The 24,064-nt window shown below is 33.7% G+C and overlaps 1 protein-coding gene across 2 annotated transcripts; it reads left to right on the top strand.

The window, feature by feature from the left end:
• Positions 1-783: 783 nt before the first annotated feature.
• Positions 784-23,458, top strand: AK7 (adenylate kinase 7). Of its 2 annotated transcripts, XM_084522260.1 has the most exons (18): positions 784-908; positions 1,417-1,596; positions 2,698-2,806; positions 3,799-3,893; positions 4,341-4,451; positions 6,509-6,592; positions 7,183-7,271; positions 7,796-7,886; positions 9,792-9,869; positions 10,454-10,603; positions 12,134-12,262; positions 12,742-12,886; positions 13,784-13,912; positions 14,905-14,973; positions 16,539-16,736; positions 20,301-20,521; positions 21,929-22,087; positions 23,186-23,458. In XM_084522260.1, exons 1-18 carry the CDS (start codon positions 825-827, stop codon positions 23,222-23,224), a joined length of 2,160 nt encoding a protein of 719 aa, XP_084378386.1. In that variant the 5' UTR covers positions 784-824; the 3' UTR covers positions 23,225-23,458. The 2 variants fall into 2 exon arrangements, with proteins under 2 accessions (XP_084378386.1, XP_084378387.1); XM_084522261.1 differs by lacking the exons at positions 20,301-20,521; positions 21,929-22,087; positions 23,186-23,458 and adding an exon at positions 19,654-20,272.
• The last annotated feature ends 606 nt before the right edge of the window (positions 23,459-24,064 follow it).

Genomic DNA, 24,064 nt, shown 5'->3' on the forward strand with positions numbered 1-24,064 from the left:
GAAAGGTAGTGTTGGTTGCTAACAAATTACCAGTGATTAATTACCTAAAAAGCCTCAAAGGCTGCTTACTATCCAAAGGATGTCTAATACCATAGCTTTAACATAGCTTTAAAACTTTTTTTTTTTCTCACAGAAATGCTAGATTTTGTCTTCATCAGTGTCAAGAAGTTATGAATAAACTCCCTCCTTTATTGACCGCAGGTTTTCATGTTTGTTGTAGGATAGATTGAATTAGGTATGAAAAAAAGTATATGTACATACTAAGTGCCTGATTATATTTGTGATAGTCCTTGAGTTCCTCAGCAGAGCTCTGAAAAGCAACTCCCCAGATGAAATGTTTGCGTGAGGACTGCTGTGGGTACGGCCTCTGGAGATGGCCATGTTGAACTCTGTGAGGAAGTGGCCTTACAGAGCTGCTCATTACTCGTTGCTCCCTGCACGTTACTGCCTTGCCTTCCTGACTCATTCTCGATTGATCTTGATTCACCTGAGGAAGATGATGGAGGCAGAGATGAGAAAGGCACACTTCCACTCCATGCTCAGGCAGGCAGGCAGGTTCACAGGTAAAACACCCGAGGCAAGGCTACGCCAAGGCTTAGGCTACACCAAAAGTCCCCATAGGCGGCCACCTGCTGAAACTCCCAGGCCAGCAGCAGCCGGCTGGAGGGCAGGATGCCGGTGTGCGGTCCCGCAGCCTTCAGCCCGTGCCCGCAGCGCTCCGCGCCGGCTGTGAGGGCGATGCGGCAGCGCCCGGCCCCGCCTGGCTCGGCGCAGCCGCTGCCCGCCCTTAGCAACGGGCCGCGTCGCCGGCTGGGGCTGCGGCCATGGAAGCGGGGCTCGGAGCCGCTCGGAGCCGGCGGATCTTCCTCAACCACCTCGACTCCTACTGCGGCCGCAATATCGGCGAGGTGACGGCGTGGCGGCCCCCGGCTGCTCTCCTGGCCGCCGGGCGGGTGTCCGGCCGTGGTCACCTAAAATGGCTGCTGCGGAGGGGGACTGGGGGCAACGGGGTGAAGACAGGCGGGAATGAGAGCAGGAGGTGGAGGTGTGCGTAGAGCAGGTCGGGACTGGGGCGGCAGCTGCGGGCTGTGGTGAAAGATAATGCTTGGAGATAACATCTCCCTGAGGTAACGCCTTCTGGAGAGGAGTCAGGTTGAGGAGAAGAGGCATCTGGGGACACAGCAACACCTTCACCTCTGAGGCTTAGGGCAAGCGGCAAGATAAAATGTCGCTGCCGAGTTCGTGCAGTCCATAACATTTCCCTGCTTACCCAAGTCGTATTCTGAGCTACACTGCCTGCAACAGCATCTAAGCTAGTCAGCAGCATTGGTGTCTTCCCAAGACTATGAGAAGCTGCGTAGTGCAGTCCCAATGTGATACATATTTGCATACAAATGTGTGTCTTGTATATTGCAGTATTTATCCAAATGTGTTGTTGGAGCATCACTAGAAAGCGTAGAGGAAGAGGAGGAGGAGGATGAAAAGAACTCAGCTGCTGAAGTTTCTACTAGGCCAAAGGAGGGAGTCTACCAAATAGTTGGTACCCTTTCTAAGCCAGGAGGTACTAAACCATGTTTTGCAGAGGAAACATATGCAGTAAGTAATAATCTTATTTCAGGTCATTGTTAGGTAACGTTAGGAATATTGCAAGTCACATAAAATGACCAACCGACGTTAATAAAGTGTTCTCTTGCTGCTGGAAATTGTATGCATATTTTACTCCCTATGCTTCCTGCACACTTGTTTCCACCCTGCTAGTTCTCATACAGAAAAAGTTGAAAGAATCCAGTCTTAAAATATATATATATATATATATATTTAATGGACAGGATGTTATCAATCCTGATAATCCACAGGTCTGTTTTCTTTTTCTTTCAAAGCACACTCTCTTGTGTCTCCTGTTTCTTTTATCAGCTTAGGTAGTAGTACTGGAATCAAAGTCAGTGTCCTCCCATCTTAATTTTTCACTGAATTCACAGCTTTCGCTAGCAGCTAATTGTTCTGAATACCTGCATCTTTGTATATGTGTCCAGAGTTTGGTTAACTGAAGGAGGCTTGTTTTAAAGAATGTAATTGCTTAATGTTTTCTGAAACTAAAATTGACTCTGTCTCAAGCTGCTTATTATCCAGAATCTCTTCAAAATTTTGAAAGTTTTGTTCTGAACTTCTATCAAGATGAGCTGTTTAATCTGAAAATTATGGTTAGCTATATTTAATCTCGCCCACTGCTGTCACGCAGAATGTTTGTTGGATTTGTTCAAGTGTTGCAGACAATCCACATTTAACAAAGACGGGATGTTGTTTTGCAAGGAAACTGACATTTTCCTATGTCTTGTCCATTCTGCCAGCTGATCCTTGCTTAAAATACCTGTAAAAGTCATCGATTTTTTTTTGTGATACTAATAATTATACTGAAAATACAAATCCTAAAATAGCACTTAAAATTGTACATACTTCTGAACTATATTAATGTCTACTTCAAATCAGAAGCTTCAGCATTTAATTTTCATTTCATCATCTTACTTTTATCTGACAGATTTAGTTTGATATCAGTCATATGAATTATTCTAGCATCCTTTTCAGAAATCTATGTGCAAGAAAACTGCATTCTATCTATCAGAAAAATAATTTTGAATAGATTTTCCCCCCTTCTTTCCTGTGTTTTCTAACAAGAAGTTTTAACTATTTTTCCCACAGGTCTCTTCTCAGAAAGAGCTCTTAAGTTATTTGCTTGAATGTGAGATTATTTTATATAACATCACTGAGGATGCAAATCAAATTGAAGAAGCTAAATGGGCTGCTTCTGGTTAGTATAGCCATCGACTGAACAGAAAATTGTTTGCTATATAGCCACCAAAGTTTACGAGAAATGTGTAATGAAATGACCTTGGATTTATAGTTTACTGTAATATAAAACTGGCATCCTTGATAGGGAAATGCTGCATGAATTGTTCAATTAATTAGCAAGGGACCATTGATTGCATTTTAGCATTCATAAGCTAGAGAAGCTGTCATAGAATGGTCTGACACTTTAAATGACATATCTGTGTAGGCAGCTATTTCCATAAATAACTGTCCACAGCCATCTTATTTATTTGTGTTTGAAGGTGGGCAGAAAACTTGCTCCTTTGGTATTCAAATAATGTTTAATATTTTATATAATTATTTTAAGTTTTGGCTTAAAACTGCAATGAAAAATACCATTTGGTCTTTCTGCAGTTTCTTCCTGATTGATACAACCAAATTCTAATGGGTATATGGAATCTTCTTATGCCGACAATGCAAAATTGCTCTTTTTATGATAGTTAACCTAAACTATACATTTCCGTGTATTGTCTAAATACTTAAGTAACATTGTAAGTTCAAGGACTTAACAAAGTATCATCCACATGTAATTATTTTGTTCTATATAAAATTCAAAGAAAAAAATCTTATTTTTGTAGATTTGTTTCAATTATAAAACACTTTTATTTCAGTATCTTTGTAGTCAATAAAGATAAATAATTTTCTAGTATAGATTGTTTCTTTTTTTCTTTTTCCACAATATTTGTTTCTATAGAGATTATATTCATTAGTGGTAACGTGATCCTTTCTTCCCATTATTTTTCTATTTGTTTTATTATTCATTATTGGTTTATTTTTATTTTATACCAAGCAAAATAAAGAGCATTTGCTTCAAACTACATAACACAGAACACTATAGCATAAATGTCTGTACAGGACCTCTACAGAGAAACAAATATATGGATTCAGTAGAACAGTTTACACCAAATTACATCCTTTGCTTTTGTTTACCAGCCCTACATACAGAAATAGAGCATTTTGCGACACCAAAGGTATTCATCCTCATTTCAACAGTAATGACCTGGGCAAAAAGCAAACCCCCTGACCCAGTAAGTAATAAGAAAATATTTTTTTTAAGTGAATTCTTTTAAGTGAATACTTCCATTTAATGGAAAATATTCATTGAATTTAATTAAAGTATTTCAGTATGTACTTCCTTACTAGCAGATACGGTTAGTGTCAGCAAGTATATTTTTTTCTCACGATCCTTTCATATGAAATCTTGCTTTCTGTCGGAATTGTTAAATCTATTCCACTGGATAGAGAGGTTTAGACGTTGAGCTACAATGATAAGGAGATATACAGGAAGATATTAGGACTGTGTATACATGCTAACTATCCAGTGAAACTTAGAAGTTTCATGAATTTCAAATGAAAACAAAATAGATGTTTTGTAACGTTTTTAAAAACTTGTTTTATCCATCTAGGCCTTTGACATTTGTTTTGGTTTAAAGCATGTATAACAGTTCCTTTTTTTTTTTTTTTTTACTTCCTAGGATGATTCTGAGATTCCTTTTACTGAGGAAGATTATCGCAGAAGAAAATCTCATCCTAACTTTATGGATCACATAAATGCTGAAAAACTTATTCTCAAGCTTGGGAAAACTGTACGTAAAGATCTTTGTGGGGAGAGAAGAGAAAAAGTTTGGTCATCTTAGAGCATTATCTTAATGTTAGAAGTTAACAACAATTTGAATAAATTTTGAGTGTTTTTTTTTTTTTTTTAATAAATGTGAATAGCAACGCTTATTAATAAAATATCAAGAAGGCCACGTTTTTGAAATAAAACATATACAGTATACATAATAACATACACAATACAGATTCCTAATTTTCTCTCTTTATTTATTTATTTATTTATTTATTAGATAGTGGATGAATCATGCTTTTCTCATTTGATGCAATACATTGTTTCATTGGTTGTATGAGAGTGAAGTAAAGCTGGAGACTGTGAGGGAAAATCTCAAGGATGATTTTAGACCTATCCCCCACTTAAAACGTTTTATTCAAATAAAACAAACCAACCGAACAAGCCCAGAGCTGATTCTACTAGCTAAAATGTGACATCTAGTGGTTTTAATGAATATTACACAGGAACTTGAAGGTCTTTACCAGTGACTGTATAAATGGAGCTTGCCTGATCATTTGTGGTGTGTTTTTTTGTTGTTGATGTTTGTTTGTTTCTATTAAGTATATCCAAGTCATCTCAAGTAGTACCTTCTCATATGTGTGATTTGTGACACTAAATATGTATTTTTAGAGAATTTTGACTTCTTTTGGAGGTTTGTATTTCACTGGGTGCCAAACTATTGTTGCTTTCCCACACAGAAGCTACTGCGAGTTAAATGATAGAAGATCCAATTAGTTACCTGCTCCTTAGTGTAGATGAGAAATGGCTCCTCCTTTGCTTTCATGAGAGGCAAGATTTTCCTGGTGGGAGACAGAAATTACTATGTGCCTTCTGGGGCATGCGTGCAGTCTGTCCAAAGCAAACTTGGGAACTGCTGCTCTTAGGTTAAAAACAGTTTCTTTCTCTCCTAGTACTACACAAGCAAACTTAATACGGGAGCTTTTGTGCTCTCTGCAATGTCTGATTTTAATATTCCATGTGATTACTAACAAGCTGTTGTATTCAATTGAGTTGAGATGGTTTTTATTACAAAGATAGAAACACATTGCATGGATAACATACAGTGATGTATTATTATTTTCTGGCATCCCTGTATATGATGCTTTGCTTATGCAATCAAAGATTGACTAACAGTGTTGTTGGTTTTATATTTCTGAAATAGTATAAAAAATGTAGCAAACTATGTTTTTTTTCCACACACAAAAAAGTTGATCTCAAGTCCTAGCATTTATAGCCTCTGCTGGTAAATGCAGGTTCTGTTATGTAGATGTATAATGTCTAAGATCTTTACAATATCAGAATTATTTAATACTTTTGTTTAGAGTTAAAAATGTCTAAGCGACTGGTCTTAATTTAAAAGATTTGCTTGAAATTTCCCTCCTTAAGATGGTTTAAGTATGGGTTATTCACTGTGTGAAACCATCCTCAACACTGATCCAATCAGTTTCATTTTATGTAAACAGTCATCAAGAACAGGCAAACATATGACCAGGTTTGCATAATCGTCAGCAAAAAATATGAGGGTCAATTGTGATGTATCATTAGAAAAACACTTTATAGTCCACTGATTTTGTTTGAAATTTTATATCAAAATGAAAGCAGAGTGATTATAAAAGTATTGAACCTGCATTTCCCACTTCTTTAGACAATCAAATGCAAGTATAATGCAAATAGGGAAAAAAAAAAGCTTCAATGAATTTCATTGTTACATTTCTTGTAAAAAGAAAGTTGAGGCATAAATTATGCAGATCATTTCATTATTATAAGTAACTTCCGATTTCTTAACTTTTAAAAGATTTTTGAGAATTTCAGTTCAAATGAAGACAGGTCAATTCTGAGTAATGTTTTTTGTTGTTGTTGTTTTAAGGAAATATTAACAATATGTCTTACAAAACTACAAGCTATGCAACAATTGGTCTAATTCCAAATTTAAGTGATATAACTTGAGAAATTACATACTAAATATATAAAGTTTCAGTGTAAACCATTAGGAGTACAATAATTTTATAAATACTTGTTGTTTTTACTTCACAGAATAAACATGTATTTTCAACTTATGTTGTTGCTTCAGGACTTCAGTATGGAGCTGGGGAAGGTGCCTTACACTACTTTTTTAAGGTAGATATCTAAGCATTTTGGGGGGGTTATTTAATATCTAATGGCAAATTGCAATGGAATTAAATGCATTTCTAATAGCTTTGGTATCATAAGTGTAATGTTCTTGTGAACAGAATTCATTATTTGATCCCTTAGAAAAATATTTTAGCTACAATTGAAGTAATTTTCACTTTATTTTTTGGATCTGCTTTTGTTTGTTTGCTTTGTTTTATTTTCATAATTTTAGAACAGTATCTACAAGTGCACTTTATAATGAGAATGACTATCAGATCAATGGAACCAAGAAAAATGTCTTTCTTTTCAACATTGCATTCCTTTTTTTTTTCCCAAGCATTTTTTTTTTGGGGGGGGGGGATACGAAGTAATAAAAACATTTGTCAATACCAAAGAGTATCCTTTTAAAAAATAATAAAAATTATTATTTTTTTTTTTTGGCTGCCAGTATTTCTCAAAATTGTTTACTACAGTTTCATCAGTCATTCAGTAAATGGAATTTTATACTCCTAAATATATAGATTTGCCACTACACAAATATACCATATTAAATCTAACCATTTACTTCTAACTTTGTTGTCAATTTGTAATTTCAGATAGGTTGGCTCAGTGAGGCTACTGCAATTCCTGTTTTTGGACATGGAAACAATTTTATTCCAACCATTCACGTTCTTGATTTAGCAGCGTAAGTTTCACTTGGACAGTGATTGATAGTTAGCTAAGTAACAAACCCAATAGCAGAATATTGAGCTTTTTAAACTGGGGCAGAGAGGGTTTAAGAATACTATTTGGCCCATCTTATTGAGGCAGGCAGAGACTTCAGTATCTTTGGTACTAGATATTCCTACGGGAAACCTGGGTCTATTGTACAGGTTCTGTGCTTTTAAGAAATTACTGGCAAGGCTGGATATAACGAGTAGTATCACTTAACTTGCACAGAACTAGAAATGCATCACGGACTCTACAGCTTAAATTAATATGTTGTACAGGTGTTGCTTTTTATCCTTTGAACTTCTTTACAAATAAAATATCTATCTTTATTGAAGGTAATATCTTCTTTATTGAAGGTAATATGCATGAAAATATTGTGCTCTGAGTTTTCCAAAATTAAATGTAGTCATTGTATTTGGACAGCTTCTGAATTGCATCTAACGCGAAAAGTCCCAGTATGCTCCTATACTGACCAGCCTTGACGTTCCTATGTTTCAGAGTGTTACAGAATGTAGCAGACCACAAGCCAAGGTTTAACTATATACTTGCAGTAGATGAGTCTATGCACACTCTTCAAGAATTAATAAAGGTAAGAGATTTTATTCCTTTTCCTTTTCTTTTTTTTTTTTTTTCCAGATATTTATAAGATTTTTCAAACTGTACATTTTCATTGAAGTAGATGTCCCTAAGTCTTCCTGAATTATCTTGTGTAATAAATAATAAACAAAATAATTTTGAAATCTACCAAGACTTTTGTCCTTTAGACAAAATGTATTACTTTGACCTCTTTCTGCAGAATTAACTTTGAAAGTATTATCATTAACTTAAACTGAAATTTTACTTAAAACTGTGCTGAGGTGTTATGGGATTCACAGTACTATAGTCAGATACACAGAAGTCTTTAGAATATTTTTTCTTTTGTTTGTATGAAGATATTTTGTTTTTCCAAGCATTTTGAAATGAACTCTAGAAATAGTCTGGATGACACTATTGAACTGTAATTTACAGTGAGACTCAAGAGTTGAGAGAAGCAGCTAATACAGTGTAACAAGAGATTTTCCCATGTAGATTGAACAAATGTTACATAAGAACAGCGCATTCTTTTTCAGTGTCAAAGAATATTTCATGGAACTGCCTTGTAGGAAGGTCACAACAAGATGTATCCCTTGTTTTGGTTCAGGCTTAAAGGGTCTCACTGAAAAGTTAATAGTTGAAAAGTCCACCTTGTATAAGTGACCATAATTCAACATTCATGTGGAAAAAGCAAAGGTCAAAATAATCTTTATAGCTGTGGCCAACTATAGGAAAGAGCATTATATAAAAATGAGCATAAAAGACATTAAAAATATTAAATATTTAGAGAAGAAATGTAGAAGCTATTGAAACTCACATTATTAGATGTATAAGGCCATTGCATGCTACTTATTAAGAAAAGATTGGGAAAGATAAAATGATAATTGGCATGGCTGAGGGAAGCAGGATGGCAGACTTCAAAAAGTTAGTTATGTCCTGAAGAAGAAAAATCGTAAAAATCTGGCTGGATAAGAGAAACAAAACAAAACAGACTTAAAACAATATTAAAGGTCAATTATCAGAAAAGACCTAAAATTAATATCCTTCTTTTTTTTTCAAGCCTTTGAAGAACAAAAAGCTTGCCAGGAAATCTGTAAGGCCAATCAATAGTATAAAAGGGTCACTTACAAAAGCCTAAGCTGTAGCAGAGATATTTTGCATTTAGTGAGTATAGGTAAGAATTATGAGAAATACCTTGAGAATTACTTTAAACATACCACAGCTGTTTCTAATTTAGGAAGACTCTGAGCTGAAAATAGTCAAAGATTAGGAGAGCATTTGGAAGAAGTATCATGCATGCTTTTCCTACTCTTACTTTCATTTAGGTGTCCACTAGCTGAAGCTGTTTGAGACAGAATACTGGATATATTTGGTCTAGTGCTCTATAGCTTTTTCTGTTATAATTTTACGGAATCTAGCATGTTTTTTTGTTTTGTTTTGTTTTGTTTTTTAACCTTTTTTTAAAGGACTGCAGGAGTGATTAACTTCTGGTTGATGATGAAATGAAACTGAAGAGTTAATGCTGGCATTCCATTGATCTGAAAATCTTTCCTGAATGTTAACAGAAATACTTATAAAATCTGAAGTGACAATGCTAAGAAATAAGATAGGTCTTCAATTTGATCTTAAGCAGTAGGAATTTATAGACTTAAGAGCTTTGAAGCACTTGGCTATTTTTTGTTGTTGTTTGGTTGGTTGGTTTTGTTTTGTTTTATTGCAGCTACTAAAAAGGAAGTGATATATAGCAAAACAGAGATGTTTAATACTAACATTAAAGTTAATGTTCTTTGATCTGTAATTCCAATCAGTGTACTGATTTTTTCAGGTATAGTGTAACATAACATTTAGAGCACAGATTTGTTTTTTTCCTAAGAATCTGATTTGATATGTGCCTTACCTTATTTTTTCTTCTTCTTTATAGTGTATCAGTAAAAATGTTGGACCAGGAAAAATTGAGAAGATTCCAAGAGAAAATGCATTCTTGAGTAAAGAGTTAACTGTTAGTAGTTTTATTTTATTACTTTTCCTTTTATTACTTAAGGAAAGGATCTAAACCTAAAGAAAATAATGTGAAGTATTATATTATGAAATGTAATTTATTTTTTTGTATTTTATTATTAAAATATATTTTATTTTTTTACCTCAATTAATACTGAGGTACTACTAAGGCTGACAAACACAACATATGTAAATGATCATCTTCATCTATTTATGTGGAATGAACTGTTCATAGGAGAAATACATAAATTAAAAACCTCCTAGTTTTAAGGTGTAAAATGAATTTATGAAAGAAGTTTTTTTCTCCTGCAATAATGAGACCTCTGTATAGTACCAAATAATTGCTTAATGGTTAATAATTTGATAATTCTCAAGAATACTTAAATATATATTAAAAATGTATTTTTAAAAAAAGCTTAAAACGTATATTTTGCACTTCATGCAAACATGCTTTCCCTGTGCTTACATTCTTTCTACACGCCCCCCCCCCCCAATCTAGTCTTTAGTTTAAGCCAACAGTGTTATTTTAACATCCTAACATCCATAGATTGCATCTTTAAAGTAAATGTAGTTTTCCTCCCTCAGCAAACACATTTGGATATTTTGCTTGTGAACTTACAAATGGAAGCTGTATTTCTGAAAGAGACTTTCAACATTAAGTGGGTTGCTCAGACAGGATTGGTGGAGAACATTGAAAGGATTGTTAAGGAATACAAGCAAAGTCGAGGACTTCTGGTAATGGCTTGGTGTATGCTGTTTTAAAGTGCTCTATTTTTTCAAATATAAATAGCTATATAAACACAAGCTTTATCTTTTTAAGTAAAAATGAACAGAAGACTGACAGATGAAAAATAAGTGAACATAAAATCTGAAAATTCAATTGAAGAAATTAATTAGACAAGATAGAATATTAATTAAGGTAATCACCTAATGTTTTCTGTTATGCCTAAAATTGCAATCATGTAAGTGAAAACAAGCTTCGTGATGGAGAAGCTGCTGCTTTGAAATTAGTTTCTGTAGGCAATATATGGCATTCCTGGTATATTAGACTTCAAGAAAGCAGTAACTGTGTATTTTATTTAAGATTTTTATGTCAGAGTCAGTAGCTAGGTGAACATTTTGTGTCCTTCATTATACTTAGTAAGTCAATATACTTAACTGCAATGTGGCTTTCATTTTACTCCACTCTGTTGTATAATGTAATGAGCAACTTTGCTGTTTCCTATGTTATCTAAATATTTAGCATTTCCATATTCAAATGTATAAGGAAGTAGTTATTTAAAGGTGCATAAAAATGCTTGCATTCATTCAAGTATTGATTGTCTTTAGTATGATAAAGCTATTCAGCACGTCTGTATCATGTTCAAACTATGATAGGTTCAGGAAGTGTAAAACAAAATATAACTAACATAATTTGTTCAAAGTTTTTTCTTTGAAAGTCCCTGCATACATCCAAAAGGATTATCAGATCTGTGTTTGTGTTAAACTACTGCATCTGTGTAGGTATGCCTGCAATTCAAAAAGTTTGATGTATAATAAAGGCATACCATGTGGTAAGTAGAAGAGGGAAGGCTAGCTAGACCTCTGTGCCAGTCACAACTCTGAAAAAATTCATTTGCCAGGTTTTGTTAGAAATTATGTTAGAGATTATGTTAGAAGTTAATGAATTCATTAGGTTTATATTAAAAATACTGTCAGGTTTACTGAATTGGGATATGAACTTAATGATGTATGGTTTTGAGTTTATTGCGTGATATTTATTAAATGTATTTTGTAACTTAGTGATTCAACCATGGGCAAGATAGGCTGAAATGAAAAATTATTAACTTAAGATGGTGATGAATCTGAAATTTTTGAGGTCAGAATAACTATGGTGATGACAGCAACTCTACCTCAGCTGGAAAATAAAGTGATTGCATTTATATAGTAGAATATCTGCCACCTATCTCCAAAATCCACTGCCTATAAGATTGTGTTATGTCTCTTTTAACCATTTAACCTCTAATAGTGCCACTGTAAGTTGGTCTGTTAGGCTGCTAAGTAGAAATATACCTTTTTCTCCAAAGCTGAAGTTGTACCATTGAGTTAACTGCATTACTCAAAAGCAGTGGATGATATAGACCATGCTCGGTGTAAATAAATCTAAAATACATTTTCAGTTTTAATTATAATAGTTATTTCCTATTAGTTATACTGAAAATATTGTACCTTTTAAATAAAAATTTCAGTAATGTTTGATTGATGTTACATCTTTTTTTTCCCCAGCCTCTCAAAGTTCACATCCACGGTCCGCCTGGGATTGGCAAATCTACCATCGCTGAAAAGCTCTGCAAACACTACAAGCTACATCACATTAAGATAAAAGATGTGATTTCTGAAACAATAGCAAATCTGGTGTGTTACTAGCTGTTTTTTAGTATTGCTATTATTTTAGTTTCTGTGACTTTAAAATGTTTGCCATTGTTTTAAAATGAATTAAACTCCATAATTTAGTACTTTAAGAGTTACCAAAGGAAATAATCATCATATTCCAACAAAATGTTTTGAAAAATAATAATATATTGATTGCTTTTTAAGTCCACCTATAACTGTTGGTATTATTTACTTTCTTGCTTTCTTTTCTGATGTGAAAAAATACATTACCAAAACAATTTTAGATTTTAAAGTGGAAATAGCTTTCAACATACTGATCATCTCTGGGGATGCACTGAACTCTTTTTTAAAGATTTAAGGTTGCTCAGTCTCTCATAGTCCAGGAGCATATGTGAAATTCATTGTTGTTTTTTTTTTTCCCCCCATTTATTACATCTGTGTAGAAGAAAAGTTGTCCGTAGAATTTCCGAGCCTATTCACATTTCTGATCTTGTCTTCAGGAGAAAATTGTGGCTCCTAAAGAAGTGGACTATGACAGTGTGGGTGAGGAGGGAGAAGATGAAGAAGACGAAGAAGAGGGTACAAATGTAGAAGAAGCACATGAATTGTTGGCTGGAATTAAAGAAAGCATGGAGCAGAATGCAGGTAGGAAATATGAAGTAATAAAAGGGGACCATCTTTCTATTTCTTTATACATTTTATATAATTATTTTTAACCCCATAAGTTTATATGTATGTGACTGAATGTTCAGAATCTTTAGATTCTTAGCCAGATTTTTTTTTCTATCAAGTTTTCTTCTTGGAACAGAGAGCATAATTTAAATAATATAAAGTAAAAAGTGAAGTATGTAATTAGCAAATTTGCAACGAAAACTATTTCAGCAAGAAAAATAATGGCAGTTTTCTGCATTCTTTGTTTTGTTTAAAATAATAATGCCTTTTAAGATGTAATATTTTAATGATATCAATAGATTCTAATTTTGCCTCAGCTTTTAGAAGTCTTAAATATAAAAAAAGAAGCTGGAGTCAATCATTGCAAGACAAAAAAAATCAGGTCAAAACAAACTTTACTGCCATATATTTGCTCCACAACGTATGCTAAGTTAATAAGTCACTTTATATCTCAGTCTATTAATCTGAAAATGAAACTTGCAAAACCTATTTCACATTTGTTTTTGCAAGAATTTGTCTCATGGTTAATTGTAAATAGAAAATGATTGCTTTGTAACATACTTTTTTCTATTCTATTTCTTTTCATATCAAGATCTGACTGCGTTATTCTAAAATGCCTAATTTCATGTTTAGTAGCCTTAAAGTTCTAATACTTATAACATTGTAAACACAGGTGTCATTTTATTTCATAGCTACACTTATATTCTATAAATCTCTTAACAGCATGTAGTACACACAATGACATAATTTTTTTGGAGTTCAGAAAGTGTCTCTGATGCTCTTTGCTAATATGTGTGAACATGTTAGTAAATAATTTCAGGTATTTCTTTTCCATAAACTAGGTTCCTATTAACCTTCTTTGTGTTTTAGGTTGTTTAGATGATCAGTATGCTGTTAAACTCATTAAAGATAAGCTCAAATCTATGCCTTGTAGGAATCAGGGATATGTTTTAGATGGGTTCCCAGAGACCTATGACCAGGCAAAAGAGCTTTTTAACTGTAAGTACTGCTGCTTTTGTTTTTATTGCTGTTAATATTATCATTATTTTTCTCAGTGCCGTATTACTTGAAGTGCATCAACACTGTTTTGACAGCAGAGCAAGGCACAAAACAGTTGTTTTCACATGCTGCTTAAAATTTAAGGATTGTAATGAATTGTTATGCACCTTAAACAAGACAGTTTTCAGATGATCTTGGCTGGCAATGTCCTAAATAAATGACCAAATACAGAGGATACTTTCTGTGTTGATATACTGTGTGCGAGAAAGCTGTAAGGCAGACTTTCTTCATAATATTAAAGGGCTGCTTAACAGGGGGATCCAGACAGCTCACCAATACATATTGTGTAAACCAAATTAGAGTGGGTATATTAGATGAGCTTCACTGGATATGACTTCTGTGGAGCTCTGCAACATACATCTCAAATTGTGAGCTAGCACTGTCTATGCATTAAGACCAAGAACCATCTCCATAAATTAAAGGGTATGATTTTAAGGAAAACAAAATTCAGTCTTATTCATTTTACTATGCTGGGCTGTAAATCATCTAGCTTAGCTGATGCTCAAGTAGTTGAGCAGACTATCCATATCAAGAATAGCAGACAATTAACAGCAGAAACCATTTTAACCATACCATAGCAAACCATTTCTACTAACTAAGCTCTGTCACTGGCAGAAGAAAATATGGAACAGCAGGAGAAGCCAGGGTAAAGTAGTATGGACATATTTTGAAACTGTGTATGAAAGTGCATGCTCTGCTGTATAGGTAAAAAACTGTTAGTGTCCCATGGTAGAATCTGTGGCAGGCAACAGCATAGATTACTTACTGACTACTCTAAACTGGTGTCCAGGTTAGATTAATTTCCAACAGTTAGGCTACAATTTGAATATTAAAAAAAAAAAAAAAGTGTTTGTATGGGGCATGTTATTAGTAAATATAAAAATATTTTTGCTTCAAATGATAATGTCAATCATTTATTGCTTTTGTTTTAGTGGAAGATGAAGATGAAGAAGAAGAAATCAAAGGCAAAATACCTAAATGTGATAAATTAATCACACCTGGTAAGTTTGACTTTTTAAATAAACACAGGAGTTTTCAAATATTGCTGCCGCCAACTAGAAGTTTAAAATATCACTCCATCTGTTCATATTCCATTTAAAAGAAATATCCACGTAATGCTGCTACCCTGTTGTTTAAAAGTGAACAGTTAATCTATAGGAGGGTTTGGGTTTGTTTTGTGGGTGTATTTTCTTTTTTTTTTCTTTTTTCTTTTTTTGTTTTCTTTTGTGAAAATGCCATCAGCTGTTTTTACCAAGAGCAGTGGCTGCCTTTGTTATGATCCATCTATTAATACCATCTATTGGTATTCCATCTACCAATGGAATAAATGTGAGCTCCTGAACATGGAATATTCATATATATATACATATATATATAAGTTTAGGCCTTGGTAGCGTTCTTTGCAGTACTTAGCATTGTATCTTGAATGATACTACCAAATTCATTTTATTGCATCAGCAAGTTATACAGGTAGTATAAAAGCTGAATACCTAAAGCGTTCAGTGTTTTTTTTTGCAGCCTGATAACTCACTAGCTTCAATGGAAGTGGAGAAGATTCAGAACGTCCTGAAAAAATTATTTCCTTTTTGCACTTAAATGAAGGGGAGAAAGAGTTGATTTAAAAGTAGGCTTTTACCTGCTTTCATTTAGGAACTGCTGATTTCTGAAGTAAAAAAGGAAAGTGTGTTCTTTATAAACAAAAACACTTTCAGTTACAATAGCAGAAAGAGGAAATGTGAATTACAATGGGCTGGAGAAGTACCAGCTCATCAAATGTGTTTAAAGGTAACTCCAATGTAATTTAAATGTGTGAATTATGATGGACTGGAGAAGTCCTAATTTCTCTCCCAAAACAAGGACTTCAGGCAAGGGATCTGTTTTAGAAACACCTTATCAGCCTTGGAGAAAACTTGTTTTAGAGAACTGAATGAAAATGGTGTTCTTGTTCTTTCTGGTGTTCTTGTCTATGAAAGTACTACAAATAACATTGACACCAAATTTGATGGCATCTGGTACCATAGTATGTTTAATCCACTGTTGTTGTTTTTTTTTGTTACTTTTTCCTAATTTACTTTATTTAGGAAAATACAGATTTATTTGTGAGATGAGAAATTGCAATACACTGTGATGACTCTTGAAGACTTGACAAACAAATGAATTGTTAAATTTTCCAGTGTTACTTCCTAATTCAGCTGCAGTATTCACATTTGTTTATTTCTCTTCCTATACCAATTACATGTGTTGGTTCTTCTCTGTTAGCTTTCTCAGAAAAATTGGACTATGTTTGTTTCTTCTTTCAAGAATAGTCTTGTTGATAATGCTAAGAAAGAACTTGGTAGAATTAGAACATGTTGCTTCTTTAATGCCTCCTCTTCATTTTGTTGGATTGCTCTAACTGGAGAAGTTGCATATCAGCATTTCTTAATTAAAGTATCTATAAGGAAATATTTATATGCATATGTGTGAATTTATGTTCATTTGTCATTTAAAATGTATTATTAACAGAAGGCAGATATGAGGGAGGAAAAATCATATATGGACACTGATAATGTGTTCTTCTTCACAGAATTTGTTGTATCTTTGACTGCATCTGATGAATTTCTTAAAAACAGAATAATAAATCTACCAGAAAGTGTTGTTGCTGGAACTCATTATACTCAGGACCGGTTTCTGCAGTCTTTAAGTCTCTTCAGAGAGATAAACACAGAAGACGAGACTGTTCTCAACTATTTTGATGAACTTGAAATACATCCTCAGTTTATTGGTATGAAATAATAAAATTCTTAGCTAAAATATCAATAAAAATTCCTATTGTTACAAATGTAACACTTGTGAAGATTGTACAGTAAATATATAAATATTTTACCTAACATATCAGAATAAATATACAGCAGGCATCTAACTATATACCTGTGGAAATATTTATACGCTCATAAAGATTCTGAATTGTGCTGATTAGATTGTACAGTTAACATGTCTTTAAAATTAGTGTTTTTATTAATCATTTGGTTTTGTAGGCTAAATAACCAAGATACATGTAGTTTTCTGATATAGTTTACAGATCTCTGCACTTGGCATCCTTCTGGACTACTACTAATATATTTTCATGGACTTTAAATATTATAGCTGCTCATATATTTTTTCTTTAGATTTAACCTTAGATGTGGTGAAAATATATGGGTATTCTGTAAGTATGAAAGAATATGATTAGAGATTAAAGGTGGAAGGCTAGTAATACGTCCTTCTTGTTTCATACCTATGGGTGAGAAAAAATTTCTTCCCTATGCACTCCTAGAACATCGTGATCACTGGGAAATCTTGAGAAGATTGCTATAATCTGATAATTCAAAAACAATAAGTACAGGATGACAGCATTCTTAATAAAACTGGTTTTAGATTGTGGAAGGGAGATGGAAAGAAAAGAGTAGAAGAGAAAGAACGCAGGGAAAACCTTGCAACTACAGTAAAACTGCTGATATGTGGATTGTCCATCTAAATGAGTTACAGGAAGTGATTTGTTGAGCAAACTTAAAAAAATAAAAAATAGGAAGTCAATTGATTAATGTCAGTCTTGGAGATTATCATGAAAATAATACCATATTGAGTTGTTAGGAAATGTTGCAGTGGAAAAAAATAATGTGAATATAATCATTTTAGATTTAGAATTATTTCTAAGCTACGCTCACATCTTTACCCTTTTAAGTATCCAGGTACTGAGTGATTTTTGTATTATGTACTGATTATTTTCTTACACGGTTTTCCACTAAAATCTATTTTACCATTTTCCAATTCATAAAAGAAAGGAGGTGATAAGATAAATATATTTGGCTCTGTTGTCTTCAGTTGATGCCTCTGTCTTTCTTAATCAGATCCAAATGATAAAGATGATTGTCTTAGTCCTGGGAGGCTTGATATGCAGGTTAGCTAGCACTTTCATTTAATTAAGTCTGAAGTAACTCTAATGCAGAAAGTAAATGTAAGAAATAATAAATATTAAGAAGGTGTGATGTCATTAATTGGTCATATTTTAATCTTATAAACTTTGGGATATACAAGTAATAGCAAGACATTGTTTTATCTTGGTGAGGACTTTAAAGTGTATGGTCTACAACAGCATATTTCAGTGTTTTATGCTAAGAATTATGTCCAAAGATTACTCTAAAAATCTAGTTAATTCTAAATTAGGAAAGTCACTGGTCTACTAGCTGATTAACTATTGAGGTATCACAATACTCACTGGTTAACGATTGAGGTATCACAGCTGTGGGGCTTAGTGACTTCCAGATGAATTTCACGTTCAGTTTATAGTGTTGATTTCCATCTTAAAAGCAGAAGCATCTTTAGAGCCTGTTTATGTCAGGAACTGTTCCTTTCCCTATATTCCCTAAAATTAAAAGGTCAGATTGCAAAGATAATTTCACTGGGGAATCTTCAGCTTTGCATTCTAGCTGATATTCCTGTTGGTTTATCAGAACCACTGAATTAATATCAACAAATTTAAACAGGGAAGTGACTGTTATATTGGTCAGAAGAAAGAAAAGTTACCTAGGTTTACCTTAGTGGAGAACTGTTGAAGAATTGTGCTTGATTCATTAAATACTGACTCAAATTAATCAATATTTTCTTCCACCTTAATTTTAGAAAATCTTAACATATGGCCTTACAAATTGCTTTTATGATTACTTTTTTTTTTTAACTGAGTCTGAAATATGATTAGTACAAAGGAGTGGGCTTCAAGATTCTGGAAACGCTGCTCTGCTACAGTGACTCACTTCATGAAGTCTGCAAGTCTGTGTCTTGTTTTCTTCATCTGCAAATTGGAGATGATGACACAGGCACATTAGATCATCTACAAAAACGAATGTTAAAACAGAATTTTTCATTTTTTGGTGATCTTTACTCCCTGTTAGGGACAGTGATAATTTTTTTTTTTTTTTCATTTAAAAACAATATTTTTTAGGACATTTTAGCATGTAATTATGATTGCTCTAATATTTGTGTTGTAATCTTGCTTCATCATCTGAGAAAAGACTGTAGTCTTTGAGACCTCAAATTCAATGCCAAGAATGTTCTTAGCAATAATTTAAATGACTAGAAAATTGTCTTGCACTGTAATTTGTATATCCAGGTACAGCAAAAGCTGTATAATTAATGAACTCCTTGGCATAAAAAATAAAATCATTGTAGTTTGGAATACTTCAGGAATGTAATTCCTGATTTTTGGAAAGAAGAGGCTCTGAAAGAAATGTCATCATGCGTCATGTAGAATTATGTTAGCTTTCTACCTTGTTTCATTAGCAGAGTTTGGACTTCAGGTCTAAATCACAAAGACACAAATTCTTGAAATAATGGTATGAGTAATGCTTCTGTTTGAATTAGTGAAGAAATGAGAAGCATGCTTTGCCAATAGCTTTCAACATAACTTCATAAAGCAGAGGAATGTGGAGTAGGGACTAATGAGCTTTAGACTAAATTCTGTTTTTCAGTTGTTCTGTATACCTCAAATCCTCACTTTTCCTCTTTTCCATGTATGTTACTATACCCTTTCTTTCAGGTATCTCCAGCACTTTCTGGGCTCCATATGCATTCAGTGCCAGGAGTCTTTTCCTTCTCCTGTCTTTTCCCCATTTTTCCATTCTCTTATTTTTTCACTTTTTTTTTTTTTTTTTCTTTTTCTGCAGGTTCAGTCCCCAAATAGTCTTCAGCAGTTAAAAGGGAGAAGGAGTGAAAGGAAAGATTTCTGTGGTCTCTGTGCTTCTACATGAAGCCACAGATTAGTTTTGTAGGCATAATGTAATAAGAGTTCAACCAGAGATAGGTCTGTGTAATGGTAAAACACTGCGTGAGTGAAAATTTTTGAATTTCTTGCCAAATTCTAACCACCTGTTGTGGAACCTGCATGAAGATACAGGGTCAGAAGCTGATGGTTTGATACCTGTAGATAAGCTGGCATAAGAGTGTCAAAGAGAAGTATCTCTGATACTGGAATAACCTTGTATGAAAGTTTCAAAACTTAGGAATGCTGCAACTGCTGAATGGAATAGTTGTAAAAATTAACTATTTTCTCCCTAGCACCACATTAAAAAGACAAACTATTTTAGCTGAAACTAACAAAGAAAATTAGAGATAAAAAAAAAAAAAATCTGCTTTGTATAGGAAAAAAAAAATAAGACATTAATGACATTTATAAGACACTCCAAAAAAAAAACCATACTTGAAAATTCAAGCAACACGAACACTGTATATATTTAGGTCTTGCAGTTATTCACTAATGGCTATTGATAATTGAGAAAAGCCTTGCAAAGTTCTCTCTTGTATTGTTTTAAAGATGTAGCCAAATTTGAAGATCCTGAGAACAGATTTATTGTAAAAGAGATTGTCAAAGAAATTGGGGAACCTCGAAATTATGGTTTGACAGATGAAGAAAAGGAGAGTTTGGAACGGAAAGCAGCTGAGGAACGCCTTGCCAGAGAAGCTAAAGAAGAAGCTGAACGAGAGCGTAGAGAAGCTGAGGAAAGGGCTGAAAGGATGGCAAAGTGGGAAGAGTGGGTATGTTAATTTGCATTTTTGTGGAAGCCATTATTATTTATGTGTCTTAGAAAGCTGAAGCAATAGCATTTCCAGCAATCTGTTATGTAAATATACTTGGAAAGTGTGGGATAAATTCTCTAGTTTCTTATATCATACTTTAGATCTTTCTCAGAATATCTTCACAGTGCATTTTGAGGCTCAAACTAAAGAACAAAGAATTGATCGATATCCCAGGCTGCATTGCTGAAAGGTTTCTGAGCTTGCAAGAGAGACATCGTTGAGACATCAGTCCTCACTTCAGTGCAGCCTCCCTGAGGCAGTCTGAAGGATGCTTTTTATTTGGTAATACTTTAATAAGTACCTAGTATTTAGGGTGCCTGACCTCACAGGTTTTGCACATGGTACTTCTCCCTTATTTATTTCGCCACACCTAAGAAATTTTAGGTAAATAACCTGAAATACATAGTATAGGAAATTGCTTGTTCACACCTAAAGTAATTTTTTTCTCTTTTTTTTTTTTTTTTTTCCCCCTCACCAGTAGGTAGTTCTTCTACTGCCTCCATTTAGAGTTATTCAAAAACAAATTGATCATTGCACAGATATTTTTTTTTACCTTTGAAAGGCCATACATATGCTTTTAAAGAAGCATTTATATTGCTCTGATGCTAGCTTGTAAATAAGAATCATCTTTGTTATCTCTATGCTTATTTTCAAGGAAGTGAACTGCATTATACGGAGCTAAAGTAGGTGTTTAAATAAAATGTGTAAGTTTATCCTTTTAAATATCCTTTTAAAATCTATGCATCTATTCGGTTGCCCTTGAGATTGTAGATTAGCTGCACTCTGCGTAAAAAGACCTAAGAGGATTATACTCAAACGAATTGCTTTAACCTGAAATCAAGAATAAATTCAGCTGAACTGACATAAATGAAAGAAAAAAAAAAAAAGATTTAAAAAGACATATTTTGAAGTTATTTAATGAGTTAGGCATCTCTCCTGTGTAAAAATATTCTCCTTTTCCCCAGTTCAAGGCACCCCCAAGAAACCATCTACATTTGCAGTAGTATTAAGTTTTGAAGTGGTGCAGTGTTTACCAACCATTTTGCCAAATACCTTTGGAAATAGAAACACTGGAAAACTTCAGAATAAATCTCCTTTTAGGTGTTAGGGAGAGAGAAGTAAAATGATTTTGCTGGGAGGGTTATTTCCGTTTTCTTCATGCTTAGTTTGCCATCCTTGGTGTGCCATGTCCTTTAAGATTAATAAGCAGTTCATTGTTGTTCTGTTAAGTGTGAGTTTTAAAGTTGTGTACATGATTTCTAGCACTATTCTCCTTTTTTCCCATAGGTCACCACCATTAGTTAGTAAAGTACTGGTAAAGTACTTATAGGTGTTCTTCTTTGTTGTTTGGTTAATTATTTGTAGAGTAAACAACTGGAGGAAGTCAAAAGACAAGAACAAGAGTTACTGGAGGCCCAATGTATTCCACTACGAAACTATTTAATGAAGCATGTCATGCCAACACTTATTCAAGGGTTAAATGAATGCTGTAAGATCAGGCCAGATGATCCTGTTGATTTTCTGGTAAGGTGATTACATCTCTTTTTAATGAAATATGTTTGTAAAAGCTTAATGAAAATATTCACATGACTCTATAGAATCTCATTTAACATAAGGACTTGAATTCTTTTTCCGTATTTCATGATAACAATTAATTACCTGCAATTCAGGTAAGTGGGAAGTATAGTGAAAGCTGAAGTACCCAGTAACTATATTGGGATCATTTGACACATCAATCCAGTTTTGCTTTAGAGTAACAGGAAAATAATTAGTACCAGAATCAGGTACACTTTGGTGAGTGTTCTCTCACTCTGCACTTATGTACCCTGCCCATTCTGCTGTGACATAGAGACCTGCAGAAAGAGAGGCATCACTCTAACATATCACTCTAGGCACAATGATGCATGTTATTGTAATGTCTTCAATAACCCCTTCACGATACATATAAATTCACGAGTGAATCCAGACAGACATTCATGGAATAATTCCAGTTCCAAAACACCTCAAGAAGATATTTAGTTCAACTTTCTGCTGAAAGTCGAGACAACATTGAATTCAGACAGGAATTCAGATGCCATAAAGCTATAGTTGTATATATAAAACTTTCACTTATCACTGTATAAGTAACTTTCCTAGCAAATGGAGTAAGAAAAGCAGTACAAGCAATCACTGTTTTAATGAAGAAAAACAAACAAACAAACAAGTAAAAGCTTAGAATGAACATTAAGTGTAGCTGTAGCAACATGAGATCTTTCCTACTAATCACGTAACATTGTATGATCTGAATTATTGATCTGAATTATTTACTCTTTTGGGTCCAGAAATCAGGCCCTAGGGTACTCCCTAGGATTTTTCATGGAGTAACAAATACTGTCATAATATATGGCTCCTTCTCTTGCCCAAGATACTGATGGGGTCAATGCTACAAAGAGGCAGAACGAGGTGTGTGGTATATACTAAGAAAAGGTTTCTCTGACATACTGGGCAGAGATTAAATTTTAAAGCCACTTAACACTTTCTGTGATTTTGTTTAAAGCTGTGTTATCCACTACATTGTTGTTGTTTGGTGTAAATTTTAAAGTTGGAGACTTGAAAATAACTTTGGAAATCTTATTTTTATAGGCAGAATATCTCTTCAGGAACAATCCTGATACACAATGAGGTAACATTAAATCCTAACAGCTGTAGAAACTGTTACATGGAAAGGAAGAACATCGCTAATGTATTTTACAATAAAAATACTTAGTTTTTGAACAAAAATAATCATGGTTTTGTTTAGGTTCATTATCTAATCTAAATTTTTATTTCTCATACTCTACTAGTATGTTGCATTGGGTTTTTAATATTCCTTCTGTAAAAGTATCATACACTACACATTAATTAATACATTTGTGTATCTGTATTTCATGTATCTACTTCAAAGTCTGAACAACATGAATCTGTTCTTTCTCCAAAACTTTCCTCTTGGATTTTTTTCAGTTGTGCATCATATTTAAGCAATATATTGTTGTGATCTGGAAAGGATAGCCTGAGGAAAATCTTTTATTTAAAAAAAGAAGAAAAAAAAAAAAAGAGGGAGAGAAGAAATGGCATCTTCACTCAAAACAGAAATAATAGAAGCAATGAGCACTCATATTTTCTCCATTACCTATCAAGAGGCCAAAACACTTGCAACACAGCCCTCTTGTTGTGCTCTAGTGACTGACCAGTTAAACAATTTCCCAGTATAGGTATGTCATAACACCATTTTTTTTTTGTTTTTGTTTTTTGTTTTTTCCTGTTTTCTTTCTTCTTTGGTACAATACAAACTGGTGTACGTAGGTGTAAATCTCATCATTGATACTTGATAAATGTTTTGAAGAATGAGGAGTTTCCAGGCTGTTGATGTAATTCTTTTCTCTCTACTGATTTTCTATGCCTTTCAGAGAACCTGTCAATGTCTGTGCTGAGTGAGCTGACACTTGTATCAAATTTGGTGTAAAACAAATGCAAGATTTTGTC

Source organism: Aythya ferina (assembly GCF_964211825.1).
Source record: "Aythya ferina genome assembly, chromosome: 5".
NCBI lineage: Eukaryota > Metazoa > Chordata > Aves > Anseriformes > Anatidae > Aythya > Aythya ferina.